The sequence below is a fragment of the Schistocerca serialis genome, chromosome 7, assembly GCF_023864345.2.
Source record: "Schistocerca serialis cubense isolate TAMUIC-IGC-003099 chromosome 7, iqSchSeri2.2, whole genome shotgun sequence".
Lineage (NCBI taxonomy): Eukaryota > Metazoa > Arthropoda > Insecta > Orthoptera > Acrididae > Schistocerca > Schistocerca serialis.
The window spans coordinates 395,692,740-395,711,356 of NC_064644.1; the positions used below are offsets into that span (position 1 = coordinate 395,692,740).

Genomic DNA, 18,617 nt, shown 5'->3' on the forward strand with positions numbered 1-18,617 from the left:
GGCACTTGCCTCCCCCCCCCCCTGCCCCCCCCCCCCCCCCCCCCCCCACTCCCATGCCATTTGGAATTTAAAATACTGAGATTTAATTTATTATATAATTTCCTTTTGTGTCAGCTTAAAAATTTATTTCTTTTGGCTTGGCACATCTGAAACTGACTAAAACTCATTTAGAATGACTGTTACTTATTTTGCACAAGAACAGAATAGAATGTCATTATTTGTCATTCTCATTATCCAACTCTTGTTGAAAGAGGAAGCATCAAATTTGCAATTAAAATTTTTAGCAGTCGGTACAACTTCTCTTAAAAATTCAGATGAGTTTACAGAGTAAATATACACATTTAATGGGTACAATAATAAGTCTTACAAACACGAAAGTATTTCTACATCATGTACACTGATAAATTTGCTAAAATTATTCTATTTCATACACACTTCTGTCAAGTGACAACACCTGTACAAATTCTTTTCAAATTCCTTAAAATATTTTCATATGCAGTGGCACACTGTGTATAATTTTGTGCCAATATATTTAATGCCGTTTATGCATTTGGGCAGTCTGATGTCTTTGTTATTTTTATTTCTAAAATGGCACTCACAGACAGTGCCTCTGTGTGATAAGTTCTGTGCCTGCTTTTATAATGAAGGAAAGCAGGCTTTAGTGTACAGTAAAAGTATCATTAATAGAATCATTTCTTTGAAAAATAGCAGACAAGATCCCATAATGCATGAATACATGTTGTTGTCCTGAGTGTTTTCTTTTGTCCTAAGAACAACACCTGTGCAACAGACCAGTCACCCCATATGATAACTCCATACACCAAATTTGGATGGATGAATACATAGGAATAGGAAATCAGCTGATGTTCATTACCTATGTCTTTTAAATTATGCAACAGGAATGAGAGTCTGGAGGGTTTGGTACACACGGCTTCATGTGTGTACTCCAAGTCAATTTTGAGTTCAAGTGAATTTGAAACCCTTTGACAAAGTCATACTCACTAACTTTTTCAATCAGTGAACAATTGTTCTCTGATCCTTGAATCTAGATTATCAGGTAATATGTAGAAGGAGTGGTTAATAAAGTGTGATGTTTATTTTCTTTTGAACTTAACAGAGATTTTCTTGTCTCATGTAAGGTGAAGTTTGCTGAAGATCTTTACCCCAGAATACAGAGCCATACTCTTAACCTTATGGAAATTATATTTCTGTCTTGAACTGCGGATGTGCAAATCAAAATTCAGTTGAGACAGATTCCGTTTTATTAACACAAAAACATTATTTTTAGTGTAAGTATAGTAGGAATTCAGAATAAGAATGCCATGATCTTTTAAGCAGCATCTTTTTTAGTTTGTCTATGGGTTTATAGCATTTTATCTTCTTCTTAGCCAGTTGCACCGAAAGGAATTTTTAAAATACTGTTTCCTTTAATGTATGGCTATTAATGTCTACATATGGTACCCCCCCCCCCCTCCTGCAAACTGTTGTATGGGTGCCCTTGCTGCCCAGTGAGGTGTACCATTCCCTCCATAACATTTTCGCAAACAGAATTATACAGAGTACTCAATTAAAAATAAAAACCCCTATTTTCAGTAACTCCTTTGAGAGCTCAATGTTTTTCTAGTGCATAATTCTTCATGGAAGTCAGGTATTTATTCTTTAAGTCTTAGCAACTGATGGGATAGTGACTCCTGAGAAGTAACATGTATCACTGGCAGAAATGTGCTGGACTCAGTTGTTAAACTGCCCACATTGGTCAACCAAATTGAAGTTTTTGTGATTCATGATAACATAGAGCAATATGTGACAGAAATACCAATGTAAGAAACTGGATAGCTTACTCTCTAAGACCTTTTAATATCAATTGTATTCAGTGAAATCTCATCCATGTACCATATTCCCCTACATTTTGCAAGGTAAGATAGGCCATAAGTGAGACTTCAACCCAATTAGATGGGGACTTACAGAAAAGTTTACATTGCAAATACATTTGTATCAATTAGGACAATATTTGATACTGATGTCAGTAGCAACTTATTTCCACACATCTGGAATTATCTTGCAAACAGTTTGTTTGCGGACGCGTGTTTACTGCAGTCACCTGTGTCCTAAGGATACCTCCGGCACCCCAAGTCACCACCTGTATCATTTGGGCCTTAAGTCAGCTCTGGAAAGTCTGTCTATCTCTCTCTCTCTCTCTCTCTCTCCATCCATCCATCCATCAATCTCTTCCTGTTTCTCTCTCTGATCTACTTTTAACTTTAAACTCATTTGTCTCCTGTTTCTATTGCTTGTCTTACACCAGGAGTAGAACACAAAAATCTTAAAACGGATACAACTTACCAGCTGGTAATATTTTAGTGGTGTATACGTCTCCTGCTTTTCTTTAGGTGGGGTGAAGCTTCTGAAAAAAACAAATAAGTTTGTTAATGATACTGTCAATCTCAATAGCTTCTATTAAACAATTTACTTAGGTCCTGAAAGATTGTAATGAGCATTTTTCACTAAATTCTGGCGTTTAAATGGTCATAGCACATGTAAACAAAGATAAAGTACTGTCATCCTTTCCTGATATTTCTGTAACACTTTTAGTAAGCTAACTGATGGCCTAACTTTACATTTTGATGATAGATCTCAACCTAAAAAGAATAGGAAATACATATCCTAGGGCATTCTTATCCTAGGGCAGCCCAGTTAAAAAATAATGGGTTCTGCTAGTGACTGACAACTGTGACCACTATTTTTATGTTAGTTTTCTGTCCTGACAGACAGGCAAAGCTATTAATTTTACCCATCACAACATCATCATGTTACTCAGAGTATACTATCTCAGAGGATTAGACCCATATAACAGAGTCTTCTTAATTTTCTTGTGCCCTTGTCCCACAATTGTGCATGGTCAATATGGTGATTAATGGATTTGGACTGTCAATTTAAGAGGTGACTGGATGCTGTTCCTGTCTCCACCCCATTGCCCTTCCCCTCCCACCTCCGAGATGAATTGTTTGTACACCAACAACTGCTTGTATGTAGTGTCATTCGTGGGAAACTGTGGGAAAGTTTTCTAAATGTTTGCGAGTCATAAAACTGAGGTAGGACTTGCATACCAGTCCGATATTCACTTAACCGGGTGTGCGAAAACGCATAAAAAAAAAAAAGGATGGCAGCCAAAAACAGTTGCAGGTAGAATTTTTTTATTAAAATTCTTGACCAAGGTTTCGGTACATATAAATATACCTTCATCAGAAGTACATTTCTAAAATTACATCATGCACTGGAGAATAATGAAACAATTATGCCAAAAGGCGTCGTCAGTAATTAAAATATCATCTCCATTTGTACAACATGTGTAATGGGTACAGGATCAAAGCGAACAGTTTAACAATGTTACTTCGCCTATGAACTGTAAGTAACATTGTTAAACTGTTGTTAAACTGTTCGCTTTGATCCTGTACCCATTACACATGTTGTACAAATGGAGATGATATTTTAATTACTGACGACGCCTTTTGGCATAATTGTTTCATTATTCTCCAGTGCATGATGTAATTTTAGAAATGTACTTCTGATGAAGGTATATTTATATGTACCGAAACCTTGGTCAAGAATTTTAATAAAAAAATTCTACCTGCAACTGTTTTTGGCTGCCATCCTTTATTGTGAAGAATTTTAACAGTTGCTGCTGCAGCCATGTTTAAAATCTTGAAAAAAAAAAAATCCACGGCGGCCAGCATACCAAGCCTCATCGTTAATCTGCCAGGCAGCTTTGATGTGGGGCCAGCATCTCTCCAGCTCAGAAGTGGCGCATTAACATGCATGGCTATCTGGGTTGTGTGATGGACATGGACAACAGAATTCCGACACCAAACTTTCAAACAATATGACTGTTGCAATAAAATGAAATGGTAAACAGGAATTTTTGTGCCTGCAGTGCTTTGAATTGGTATGAGGGAGGTATTAACTTTAAACATATGTTGTTGTTGTGGTCTTCAGTCCTGAGACTGGTTTGATGCAGCTCTCCATGCTACCCTATCCTGTGCAAGCTTCTTCATCTCCCAGTACTTACTGCAACCCACATCCTTCTGAATCTGCTTAGTGTATTCATCTCTTCGTCTCCCTCTACGATTTTTACCCTCCACGCTGCCCTCCAATGCTAAATTTGTGATCCCTTGATGCCTCAGAACATGTCCTACTAACCGGTCCCTTCTTTTTGTCAAGTTGTGCCACATACTCCTCTTCTCCCCAATTCTATTCAATACTTCATCATTAGTTATGTGATCTACCCACCTAATCTTCAACATTCTTCTGTAGCAGGACATTTCGAAAGCTACTATTCTCTTCTTGTCCAAACTATTTATTGTTCACGATTCACTTCCATCCATGGCTACACTCCATACAAATACTTTCAGAAACGACTTCCTGACACTTAAATCTATACTCGATGTTAACAAATTTGTCTTCTTCAGAAACGCTTTCCTTGCCATTGCCAGTCTACATTTTATATCTTCTCTACTTCGACCATCATCAGTTATTTTGCTCCCCAAATAACAAAACTCCTTTACTACTTTAAGTGCCTCATTTCCTAATCTAATTCCCTCAGCATATGGTATTACAGAAACAGAAAGATTGTGTATAGGCTGAGACAAGCTACACAGGACACCCAACTATAGTATGAATGCAAAAACCTTTCTGCCTGATCTTATTTCTGACAAACTATATACTGGCTCTGATGTCACTCCACATAAATTATGTTCAAGAATGAAGCAAACTCAAGAAATCAGAGCACATTTCTTATATGTAAGAAATGTGTGGTGTCAGAAACACTATAAAAAGATAAAAAGAAAATGCTTAGTGACAAAATATTCAGCATATAAAAGCTTGTAAAACATGCAGTTTGAAAAATGAAGGAGCCAGTTGGAGATGCACACAAAATATGAAATAGTATCACTCTCTATGAGTTGGTTCAGGAGCTCTACTGGCAATCAATTCTATTCCTGAAACAGAGAAAGCCGTTCCTACTGTTGTAACAGAGCTGTGAGGAAGTCTGGAAGAGTCATTGGTGACAATTGAAGGGCTGCAGTTCATCCCTCAAATGACCCATGCATACTCTCTATTATCCACAAACAGGCACATCACTGGCTACTGCACACAAAACATTCATCCAGCAGAGTGGCTCAACATTCACAAGTATCGTGATGTGTGAAGAGGAAGTCTCGATGAACTGCACACCTGGAAGCTCACATGTGGATACAAAACTCGTCTCTACAGTGTTCCTCTAGGCAATAGTAGTATTCCTCCTGTCACTGATGACAACTAAGAAATGAAGTGCTATACATTCATCCAACATAATATCTCCTCTTGTGCTTGATGTGTTTGAGAAATGAGAAATATTCTGCAAACTGAAGCAGGACTAGTCTGGGACTATCACATTCCTCTAGTTATTCATGGTCCCATCCGGAGTCTGCTGCATCCACAATGAAACTCTGAACTGTCATGAACAGAAGACACTACCAAAAATCTGGCCTAGAGCAATTGTTCTCAGACCTTAACATAAAGTTTGTCAGGAAACTTTGAGCTCTGAAAACAACATTGCTTCACTGTAGTGTACGAACAGTCTGAAGCAACAGCACCATGGCCACTAGCAGGTTGAAGAGATTCTGAAGGCAAAGTCCAAAAACTGCAATGGTTTGTCATAAATAGAGCCATCTGACAGTCCATAAAGAATGTATTCAAACTAAAGTGAGGTGATCTGTAATTCTTTATGGAATGGCTACATGAAGAGTCATAGTCCAAGTGATAAGCCATGTGTGGCAAGATTGTCTATGTTGAATACAGTGGGCATTGGGGCCATATGTCTTGTCATCTTCATATACATGTAAGGCCTCCCTCCTACCTCTCCCTGAAAAATGTCCAGTTGTTCATCATGGAAGCATGCAACAGTGTTAATTTATTGTCATCTGGTAGCATCATCACACGTGACATGTCATGTCAACATAGAATGTGCCTGTGTCTGTACAAACTAATGTAAATGAGTCCTCTATGTGGCAGAAAAGTGGGAACCTGATGGTAATTGTTGTGATGCCCCTGAACTCTATCTGAACCCAGGTGCCCACATGACTGATGAAGGATTTGAGGTCTGTGAGCTGCAGTGCAAGCAGTGGAATGCTGGAGTTGTACCTCCTGAACGAGATGGTGCCAGTAGTGCTAGTGGCAGCATGAAAAAACAGTTCACTGTATTGGCCCTGGATACCACCATCCCTAGCATTCACAGATTAAATGAGGTCACTGTTCATGGCCTCTAACATGCAGGGCATTTATCCTCACACCTGTAAGATGGTTTGTCCCTGTTTGGGCACATACTCAGAAAACATGGATATCCTTCAGACATTCATGCAAGACATGCACATGGAATAGACAGCAGCATTTGCCATGTAGCAACTTCACTGATCTTTCTCAATAAATCAGTGTGATCGCAACCTGCAACTATATTTTTAAATATTTTCATTGAGCACACTACTTCACATTTCTCTGACAGTGGAATGATTAAATATCTCTAGGCATGAGTAAACACCTCCAGTGGGAGCTATTTTTGTTTCACAGTGTTTGAATATATTTCATGTGAACTGTGGGTTGCAGTCAGAGATGATCATTTGAGCAGACCTTCTAGGGCTAGAAATGTATGGAAATAGGAAAGCAAGTAAACTATCCAAAACAATATTGATTTGAAAAATTGATCCACAAAATTTAATGTTTTCCTGTGGTTGTAGGGAAGATGGCTGCAGTGAAAGAAGTGTGTGGTGCTGAATGGCTTTCTGTATGCTATGAGCATTTCAGTGTTTAATGTTAGACCTGACCACAATGGAAGATTTGTACCAGAAGTGTGAATTGTTGAAAAAAATACAACAAAGATGGTTCTTTTGCTAGGTGAAACAAGAACATTATCTATGGTTATGATATCTTATACAAGTCGTGGCAAGATATCAATGAAGAGTTAAAAAATCATCTTCAATTAATAGATTTGCCAAAATTTAAATAAATTATTGTAAAAAAATCATGGGACTAATGAAATGCAAGCAATGTTAGTTATCAGTTATCATGTCAAATTACCTGTTTCTTTGTTTCACTTTCACACTAATGATTCATATTGAGCATTTACATAAAATAAGGGAAAGGCAAACACTCACCAATAGCAGACTGGTGCGTGGAGCACAGAAAATAGTAGGTACATACTAGCTTATGAGCTAGCTGTTGTTCCAATAAAAGTACACACCAACACCAAAACATTAACTCCTGCAGCCATGGCAAGACTGGTTACTGATTATCAATTATTGTAAGCAGTTGTCTGAGAGCTGACAGATATAGGAAGGGAACAGGGAAGGATGCACAAGAGAAGGAAGGGTTAGTGGTATGGAGCAGGACATGTCTTTGAGCAGATGACTCAGTAGCTACACAATGCGATAAAAGGATGTCAGAGGTTAGAACACATAAGAGAAAGGGGGGAGGGGAAGGAGAGGAAGATGAAGATGAAGAGGGAGATCAGGGAGAGGAGTGAGAAACAGAAAGGTGTGGTAAAAGGGGGAGAAATGGAAAGAGAGAGGAGTAGAGAAAGGGGAGGGAAAGAGAGAGTGGTGAGAGAAGGGGGAGAGAGAAAGAATTGGGGGGGGGGGAGAAGAGTAGTGGGAGAAGGCAGTATATACTTTGGAGGGGGAAGGAGTGGTGTGGACAGAATACGGATGGGAAAAGGTAAGTAGAGGCAGTGGGAAACATGTTAGTGGGGGTATTTTTTGGCACAAATAGAATAACTTTTTCTACAAGACACTGTACTCACACAGGGAAAATTCCAGTTTTTTTGGTTGGACTTACAGTCCCTCCCAGCTGTGTCACTGTGTACTTTCGCATCTTCATTGGGTTTTCCTGTAATGTTTAAAAACATTCATGCTGAACCAGTAAACTGACATACACAGTTGCAATGAAAATAAAAACATAAAACTAGAACAAAACTGAAGCAAAGTGGAAAACATAACAAACAAACAGCTGAAATACATGCATGAAAGGTCTATAAGCTACATCTCTGTTAAAGAATTCATCTAAGGAATAAAAAGTAAATACATTCCTGTTATGTTTTTAAGTAACGCACTGTTACTGCGTAGGCCATTGATGCAATTGATAATGAATTAAGTATTTTATTTCAGGAAGACTGTACAGCTTTCTGTGCATGAGTTAGATTTTTGAGATCACAATGGGGGGGCAGCTGTCCTTCTTGTATTGTGATCATGTTACATTTCATTGGTTTTGTACTGCACAAGATTGCCAACCATGAAGCCCTTAGTGAAGGGAAGGAAGATTAGGGTTTAATATCCTATCGACTATGACATGACTAGAGAAAGACTCATAATGGAGCAAATATATTGGGAGCTGGAGATTCTGAGGGGTACCCTGCACGTAATTTCAGACAATCTTCCTCTGCAGAAAGATAACTTTCATTGATGTGGATTAATTGCCCCAGCACACAACACAGTGAAACTGCCCAAAGTAAGAAGACTGTGACAGCGATGTCTCCAATCCAAATGGCAAAAGTACCTGAGGACATTTTTATGATGTGGAGGACATGATGTTCCCAGTTAACACAACTATTTCTGTCGAGCCCTAAGAATTTGGTGCAGAGTACCCGTTGTATTTGCTGATTTGCATGTACAAAACGTATCTCCAATGGCATTGTGTGATCGGAGCTGAACTGGATGTAATTACTTTTTCGCAGGTTGATTGACAATGAATTTACCTTCAACCAGGTTAGCAGCTCTGAAGTAATTTATTGACATCAGCCTTTATACTGGTGGACTTGTCTGTTGTTTATCACATTTTTGGGACTTTCGAAGTTTTCTGTTTTCATGCATATTTTGTAAATATGTAATCAATAATAGAATGACTTAAAATGAACATACATAGTACATGGACTTCGTTTTAATAAAGAATAATAGCTAACGCATCCAGTAATGACAACTAATAACCAAAGCAACATTAACTTACACACGGATCGAAAGGATGAATAACTATATGGTAGATGCAACTAAAGACACAATCGCCGTACAGCTCAGTTCAACAATGAACCGAACGCTACGTTATTTTGTTTTCAACACGATGTCCACCGAAAGTAAAGCGCCGGTGAAGGTCGTGGCACCTCTTTCCATTTCGGTGCCCGATGCGTAAGCCTTCAGCGCAATGCACGCAGAAGTGGCGTGGCGCGGACACCTGGCAGCGACGAGGCACAGACGTGGCGTGGGCGAGACGTAAGCAATGAACACTGAAGTGGCGCCAGCAGACACACGCACAACGGCCGCGTTACCATTCTCGAACCACAAAATGCTTTATTGCGGCAAACAAGAAGCTGAATGCAAAAGCGCTTGAGTAACGGAAGGGCAACTTAACAGGGGGCCACTTCACAGTGCTGGCCAGTGGTTCGCTAACTGTGCTTCCGTTGATTTGTGGCGCTGCTACATCTACCTGAGAGTACTCTGCAGTTCACAATTAAGTGTCTGGCACCAGAGGATTCATCGAACCACCATAAGCTACATCTCTACCGTTCCACTCACGAACAGCCCACGGGAAAAACGAAAACTTAAATTTTCCTGTGCGATCTCTGATTTCCCTTATTTTATTATGATGATCATTTCTCCCAACTTAGGGGGACGCAAACAAAATATTTTCTCACTCCGAGGAGAAAGCTGATGACCGGGATTTCATGAAAGGCCCTGCCGCTACGTAAAACGCCTCTGTTTTAATGACTGCCACTCCAGTTAGTGTTATCACATGCGTGGAATTTTCTCCCCTATTCGCGATAATACAAAACGAGCTGCCCTTCTTTGAAGTTTTTCCATGTCCTCCGTCAGTTATATCAGTTGCGAGTCCCACACTTGCACAGCAGCGCTCCAGAAGAGGGCGGACAAGCGTAGTATAGGCAGTCTCTGTAGGAGACGTGTTGCATCTTCTAAGTGTTCTGCCAATAAATCGCATTCTTTGGTTTGCTTTCCCCACAAAATTATCTATGCGATGGTTACAGTTTAAATAATTCGTAATTGTAATCCTTAAGTATTTAGTTGAGTTTACAGCCTTTAGATTTGCGCAATTTATCATGAAACAGAAATTTACCGGATTCTCTTTAGTGCTCATTTGAATGACTTCACACTTTTCGTGATTTAGAGTCAGCTGCTACTTTTTTCCCCATGCAGATATTTTGTCTAAATCATTTTGCAATTCGTTTTGACAATCTGATGACGTTACATGACGCCAAATGACAGGATCATCTGCGAACAGTCCAAGAGAACTGCTCAGATTGTCTCCTAAATCTTTTAAGTAGATCGGGAAGAGCAGATGGCCTATAGCACTTCCTTGGGGAACGCCAGATAAAGTGTTTTACTCAATGACTTTCCGTCTATTGCTACGAACTGTGATCTTTCTGACAGGAAAGCTAAGTGGCGCTCCAAACGCGCCTTAGTGGCACAGCAAACGAAAGTTAGTGAGGCCAAAAGCTCTGCTCACCGTGCGTAAAATCTGTCGCGTGGACATGGAAGCTGATTTCATTCTGGCTATGCTTCTGATTCGCAGGAATCACCGAACTAGAAGAAGATTCTGGGTTCGTCCACTGGTTGTAGAAAGATGCAATCGTGGACCCTTTCATACATTTTTTGATGATGCACAACATGATGATGACAATTTTTTTCATATTTTATAATGCCGAAAAACTCGTTACAAGAAATTTTATTGGAATCAGCAACATGATTCGAAGAAAAGACGCTGCTATGAGAAAGGTCATTCCACCAGAAAAAAGAGACTAATTCTGAAAGCTTTTTAAATAAAACAAAAGTTATTAACATTCTTCATCTTTTTGCTCCATGCCGGCCGTGGTGGCCGAGCGGTTCTAGGCGCTTCAGTCCGGAACCACGCGGCTGCTACGGTCGCAGGTTCGTACGAATCCTGCCTCGGGCATGGGTATGTGTGATGTCCTTAAGTTAGTTAGGTTTACGTAGTTCTAAGTCTAGGGGACTGATGAGCTCAGATGTTAGGTCCCATAGTGCTTAGAGCCATTTGAACCATATTCTCCATGTCTACATATTTGCAGCCCTCTGTCGATAGAGGGCTCCCAATTTTAGCGTGTAACATGGCGGTATATAACGTAACTATGTCGGTGCGTGAGAAACAGCATGCTGTAATCGAGTTCCGAATTCGAAGAGTTCGTACACACATGGAGCACCCTCTCCTTTAGCCTGACAATACCTGACCATACTCGAGCGCTGCGAAATCTGCAACATTCCGACGTCATGGGTTCACTGTCATCGGTCGTCTCCCATCCGATTTTCATGTGTTACCAAAATTTAAAGAACAGCTTCGAGGATTTCACTTTGGTAGTGATGAAGCGGTGCAAGCAGCGGTGAGGCTGTGGCGCCGTCAACAGTGTCAGACATTCTGCAGTGAGGGTACAAACACACTGGTCTCTCATTTGAAGAAATATGTTCGTCTACGGAGTGACTAAATTGAGAAATAAATATGTAGACATGAGGAATAAAGGTATAGAATGTTAGTAAATTTTGTTTTATTTAAAATGCTTTAAGAGTTTCAATATAAAAGATTCGGACGCGTTCCTTTGCAGTACGTCCTCGCAGTTAAAAAAGAAAAAAAACTGATTTTGGAAGTGGTACGGTGAAAGGCCCAAAGTTTTCTATTAGCCCAGCTCGACACCCCACCCCCCAGACTAAAATCCTGGATTCGACTCTGATTACAGTCACTGCTAATGCCGAGGACAATGGATTCCTTTTCTGCAAGACTAAACCAGAGGATTTCAGAGGTCTTGCGCTCTACACCACGGATTGCACACAGGCAAATTCAAAATAATTATGTATGTCTGGCTACAAAGCTTCATATGATGACCCTACCACGCTAAAGGGAAGAAAAAGTGACAATATCCTGCAACCGTGGCTTGTCAAAGCATTGTGAAGACGCCGAAAAGTACCGGGAAAAGAAACCTGCCACTAGAAAACATTTAAGTTTCTGCTAATTTGCACGATAAACTTCTGCCAAAAAAAGTGCCAAGATGGCAGCCTTGCTTGATGTGTGGCAGTACATCCCAGATGAAAAACGCAACTTCTGTCTGTGACTACTAGGCTGTACATCTACAGTGTAACTACAACAAGAATAGTGTCAAATTTAAACGAATTTTTTTCTGCTACCTGTGCAGATTTGTATTACATTAGACACTGTGTGGTTTACCTGTCTTGTTGCACTTTCTCAATTTACGCTTTCTATTTCTGAAGTAAGTTAACACAGAAAAACCGGCGTGTATCGGCAGTGCAACGTTGCAACAGCGGATATACTACGTCGTTCGTTCTGGAAAATCAAAAATAGTGCCTTTTTAAAAGATAACATAAGCAGTTCCGTAATAATTATTACAAAGATATGCGGAATGCCGTTTTACTTCATATTCGCCCTACACTGCTAGCGTTAAGAAGGCCCAAATATGTAAGCGTAAAACAGTTTTTTAGTTCTCGTGCAAATTTGCTTCGTGTAAGTTCCAGTGTTGTTCGAATGGAAGGCTCAGTTATGCATCGTCGCGTAATATATTGTTATTAATGAAATTGATTGGCTAATCTGTTTCATTTAATTCTCCAACGCTGTTCTGCCTTGCTTTGTCTAGCGCATTCGGATCGCAATAGTCTGCACGATTATGATCGTATAATTGAGGATAGTTTTCTATTATTCTACAAAACTTTATGTTAAGCTTTAAATCATCTGTCATTTTGACGGTTCAGATTACTGGAAACGGCAACGTGCTACTTGAACGAGTCCGCAACGGGGCACTTCGTGGCAACAAATGGATGTGGCGCAGACCACGAACCGACGCGTCTCCGCCACATCTCCATGGGCATTGCTTGATTTATTAGCGTGGAGGTGGCATGAAACAGCGTCACGTCCCCGCCAGACGACTGCGCCACGCCACGTCTGTGTGAGTTGGATCTCCCTGACTTCTGCGTATATCCGGCCTTGGCCAACAATCATTGGTTTTTAAAAGAGAGTTGGCAATTGCCTCCCCTATCACAGCTGGAGGAGTTAAAAGAAACACATGTTTCATTACGGTGAGGTAGGTGCTAACGTGCTCTTAACTCATAAATCCTAGGTTATTACGACCAAGTAATGTCAAAACAAAAAGGGCTGACAAGGTTTACTTACGCAGATCGCATGACCGCTGTGATGCTGTACCGAAGTGAAGCACAGTATTACATAGCATTCATGTTACAATATGTGTGATGTACCGCTAGTTAATAATATTTACATCAGTTGGCGCTGCTAGGAAATTCATCAGTGGAAGAGAAGGAATTCAACGAATAAATCCGTTACGCTCCCCTGTAACTGTGTTTCTGTAACAGCTAAGTTTCATCTGGCAAACGTTATCAATTGTCAGGAAGCTAAGAGCCTCTCCTGTCCCTCATATTCCTCCAAAACACACACCTCGTCGATAAACTGTTTCCTCCTCCAAATCTGTCTATGTAAACAGGTGCCTTAAATAAACTCTTTCTGCTCTAATAAATCCGCTCGAACGTGACGCTCCCACGAACACAGGTGTTGAATTCTTACTGCTTAAAGTGCAGTACATGCACCTGGAGAAGACTTATTGTTTCCTGTGTGGTCAACTGTCGTAAGTTTTCCGTCAGTTGTAATAAATCATTAAGAATTATTGCTTTGTTGCATAAACATGTGTACGATAAGGAAAATTCGTGTAACTCAAGCAACTCGCATGTCATGTTGTTATCTAGCTTGCTTTTAAAAAAATCGAATGTTCTTTTAACAGCCAGCAGTAGAAGACTTCCTCGTTTACAGCGTCAGCTGAAAAAGCTACAATACCAGAAACAACCTGCTAAACTCATGAAACTTTACTTACACCAAAGCGTCACCTTTATTTAAAACTGAACGTGTGTGTTCCAGACTGGGAGCGCAAAATATGCAATGATGTCAAAAAAGTCATGGGATACTTCCTGATAGGCTATCGTGTCCTTGCCTGGTGTAGCGCAGCAACTCGACATGGCATGAACTCAACAAGTCGTTGGACGTCCCCTGCGGAAATACTGACAATGAGTCATGCTGCCTCTATAGCCGCCCATAATTACAAAGTGTTGCGAATGCAGGATTTTGTGTGCGAATTGACTTCTATCATGCCCCATAAATGATCGACGGTATTCATGCCGGACGATCTGGGTGACCAAATCATTCGCTTGAATTGTCCAGAGTGTTCTTCAAACCAATCGCGGACAATTCTGGCCCGGTGACAAGGCGCATTGTCATGCATAAAACTTCCATCGTGGTTTCGGAATATAAAATCCATGAATGGCTGCAAATGGTCTCCAAGTAACCTAACATAATCATTTCCAGTAGCTTGTACAGTGCGTCGTTGACAACGTCGGTCCATGGCTTCGTGGAGTCTGCACCACACGCAGATCGTACCATGAGCTCTTAACAACTGAAATCGGGACTCATCTGACCAGGCTACGGTTTTCCAGTCGTCTAGGGTCCAATCGATATGGTAACGAGCCCAGGAGAGGCACTGCAGGAGATGTCGTTTTTTTAGCAAAGGCACTCGTATCGGTCGTCTGCTGCCATAGTCCATTAACGCCAAATTTTGCCGCACTGTCCCGATGGATATATTCGCCGTATGTCCCACATTGATTTCTACGTTATTTCACACAAGGTTGTTTGTCTGCTAGCACTGACAACACTAGGCAAACGCAGCTGCTCTCGGTAGTTAAGTGAAGGCAGTCTTCCACTGCGTCGTCTGTGGTGAGGGGTAATGCCTGAAGTTCGGTGTTCTCGGCACACTTTTGACACTGTGGATCTCGGAATATTGAGTTCCCTAACGATTTCCGAAATGGAATGTCCCATGCGTCTAGCTCCAAGTAACATTCCGCGTTCAGTGTCCGTTAATTCCTGTAGTGCGGCCATCACGTCGGAAACCTTTTCACACGAATCAACTGAGTCCAAATGACAGCTCCGCCCTGCCCTTTTGTATCTTGTGTTCGCGATACTACCGCCATCTAGAGATGTGCATATCGTTACCCCACGACTTTTGTGACCTCAGTGTAAAACGCTGCACAAAACTACATAAATATAAACCCCATCCACAGGCCCTGGTGGGCCCGTTGTTAACGACTTAACAACAGAGAAGGTCAACGTCCTGACCGACCGCCATGTCACTCTCCCCCAATGGCGTCATTTGATGCAGTGCGGAGGAGCGGGGCCTCAGCACACCGCCTTCCCGGCCGTTGTGTTTTCGCGACCCGGAGCCACTACTGCTCGATGAAGTAGTTCCATTAACTGACACCAGGAAGCTGGTTGAAACCCATTCCAATATTACCAGCGAGAAAAAAAATCGCTAGCACTACCGGGAATCGAACCCGGGTTATCCCCTTGACAGTCAGCCGCGCAAACCCCACATTTTTTTGTCTGTTTCATAGCGATTTTTCGTTGGCAGTTCTGTGCAGTTATCGCATGAAACCTCTCAGAGTCCACCTATGAATAAGTAACTCAGCTTTCTAATTACTATTTCAAAGAGTGGCCAGTTCCCTGACTAAACACAATGTGCCAGCTCCACTTAATTTGATGGTGGACATATTGTTACATGCTGTTCGTGAAGTTATCCTTATTAATTTCTTTCCGTTTTGCATACCCTACCAGCTGTTCAGATGAAACTGTTATTCCGTTCAAAGCATCCGACACCCCTCAGCTCCCAGTCTTTTGCTTTACCCTATGAAGATAGGGACAATAAACAATGAACTTTTAAGACGTTTATGGCTGGTTGCGTTGTTCCCAATACGCTTGTAAGAAACTGTTTGTACTGCAATGACCAGTTTCGGACCGGGTTTTTGGTTGTCTTTTTTTTGTTTTTTTTTTTTTTTTTTTTTTTTTTAAGCTATCAGTCTTCTGACAGATACGCCCCGTCACGAACACTACTCGTGTGACAAACTTTTCGTCTCAGAGCAGCTCCTGCAACCAACGTACTCTATTATTTGCTGGACGTATTCCAATCTCTGTCTTCCTCTACAGTTTTTACCCTCTACAGCTCCCTCTGGTATCATGAAAGTTGTTTCCTGATGTCTTAACAAATGTCCTATCACGCTATCCCTTCTCGTCAGTGTTTTCCATAAACTGCTTTCGTCTCCGACTCTGCGCAGAACCTCCTCATTCCTTACCTTGTCAGTCCACCTAATTTTCAACATTCGTCTGTGGCACCACATCTCAGACGTTTCGATTCTCGTCTGTTCCGATTTTCCCACAGTCCATGTTTCACTACCATACAATGCTGTTCTTCAAACCTACAATCTCTGAAATTTCTTCCTCAAATTAAGACCTATGTCTGATACTATAACTTCATCTACTTATGACCATCAATTGATGTTAAGTTTCTCGCTGCTCTCATTTCTGCTGCTTCTTATTACTTCCGTCTTTCTTCAATTTACTCTCAGTGTATATTCTTAACTCAACACACTGTTCATTCCATTCCGCAGAACATGTAATTTTTCTTCACTTTCAATGAGGATACAATTGTCATCAGCGAATCTTATCATTGATATCCTTTCACCTTGAATTTTAGTGCTACTGCTGAACCTTCGATGTAAAGATTGAACAGTAGGGGCGAAAGATTACACCACGTCCTTCACCGTTTCTAATCTGAGCGCTTCGTTTTTGGTCTTCCTCTTTCATCCTTCACTCTCGGCTCTTGTACGTGCTGTATATTACCCGTCTCTCATTATAGATGACCATATTTTCCTCAGAAGTTCGAACATCTTGCACCATCTGACATTGTCGACAAGGCCACGATTTTTCTTTCGTCTTGCTTCCATTATCAACTGCAACGTCAGAATTACTTTGGTGCCTTTCCTAAAGCCAAACTGGTTGTCGTCTAACACATCATCAATTTTCTTTTCCGTTCTTCTGTATATTACTCTCGTCAGCAGTTTGGATGCATGAGCTTTTAAGCTGATTGTGCAATAATTCTCGCATTTGTCAGCTCTTGCAGTCTTCGGAATCGTGTGTATGACATTTTCCCGAAAGTCAGACTCATACATTATTTTGTTGCCACTTCCGCCAATGATTTTAGAAATTTTGATGGAATGTTATCTATCCCTTCCGCCTTATTTGATCTTAAGTCTTCCAAAGCTCTTTTAAATTCTGTTTCTATTATTGGATCCCCTATCTCTTCTATTTCGACTCTTGTTTCTTCTTCTATTATATCAGGCAAACTTCCCCCCTCATAGAGGCCTTCAATATACTCTTTTCATCTATCCATTCTCTCCTGTGCATTTAACAGTGAAATTGCCATTGCACACTTAATGATACCACCCTTGCTTTTAATTTCACCCTATCACTATATGCTGAGTCAGTCCTTCCAACAATCAATTCTTTTCAATTTCTTCACATTTTTCGTGTTGCCATTTCGCCGTAGTTTCCCTGCGCTTCCTACTGATTTCATTTCTCAGTAACTTGTATTTCTATATTCGTGAATTTTCCTGCACATTTTTGTACTTCCTTTTTCCATTCTTCCATCCTTTTTGTGTTACCCACTGTTTCTTCGCAGTTACCTTTTTTGTACCTATGTTTTTCTTTCCAACTTCTGTGATTGCCCTATTTACAGACGTCCATTCCTTTTCAACTGAAATGCCTAATGAGCTATTCCTTAACGCAGTATCTATAGCCTTAGAAAACTTCAAGCGTATCTCTTTCTTTCTTAGTACTTCCGTATTCCATTTCTTTGGTTTTTATTCTTCTTGGCCAATCTCTTAAACTTCAGCCTACTCTTTATCTCTATTAAATTGTGATCCGAGTCTATATCTAGTCCTCGGTGCGCCTTAGAATCCAATATCTGCCTGACCATGATGTAATCTAATTGAAATCTTCTCGTATCTCCCGGCATTTTCCAAGTACACCTCCTCCTCTTGTGATTCTTTAGCGGAGTATTCGTTATTACTAATTGAAATTTATTGCAGAACTCAATTAGACTTTCTCCTCTCTCATACCTACTACCGTTTCTGGACTCAATTAGACTTTCTCCTCTCTCATACTTACTACCATTTCAGAACTTAATTAGACTTTCTCCTCTCTCATTCTTATTACCAAGCCCGTATTCTCCTGCAAACCTTTCTTCTACTCCTTCCTCTGCAACCGCTTTCCAATCATCCATGACTATTAGGTTTTCACCTCCCTTGACACACTGAATTACTCGTTCAATATTCTCACATACTTTCTCTATCATTCATGTTCTCCTTGCGACGTTGGCATGTATAACTGAACTGTTGTCGTCGGTGATGGTTTACTGTCGATTCTGATGAGAACAACCCTATCACTAAATTGTTCCCAGTAACACCCTCTCGCTCTACCTTCTTATTCATTACGAATGCTTTTCTGCTGCTGTCGAGATTACCCAATACTCATTTGACTAGAAATCCTTCTTCTTTCCATTTCACTTCACTGACACCTACTATGTCTAGATTAAGCCTTTGCATTTCCCTTTCCAGATTTTTTAGCTTCCCTGTCACGTTCAAACTTCTGACATTCCCACGACCCAACTCGTAGAACGTTAT

At 40.7% G+C, this 18,617-nt stretch overlaps 1 protein-coding gene across 1 annotated transcript in view; it reads right to left on the bottom strand.

Annotated features, from left to right (window-relative positions):
* LOC126412253 (multidrug resistance protein homolog 49-like) overlaps window positions 1-18,617 on the bottom strand; it is a 142,870-nt gene that overhangs the window by 64,239 nt on the left and 60,014 nt on the right. Inside the window, exons 2-3 of the mRNA XM_050081756.1 lie at window positions 7,829-7,914; window positions 2,344-2,404 (exon numbers count right to left, since the gene is read on the bottom strand). Coding sequence (XP_049937713.1) covers window positions 2,344-2,404; window positions 7,829-7,905 — 138 coding nt within the window. The 5' untranslated portion in view covers window positions 7,906-7,914. The remainder of the gene's footprint in view (window positions 1-2,343; window positions 2,405-7,828; window positions 7,915-18,617) is intronic.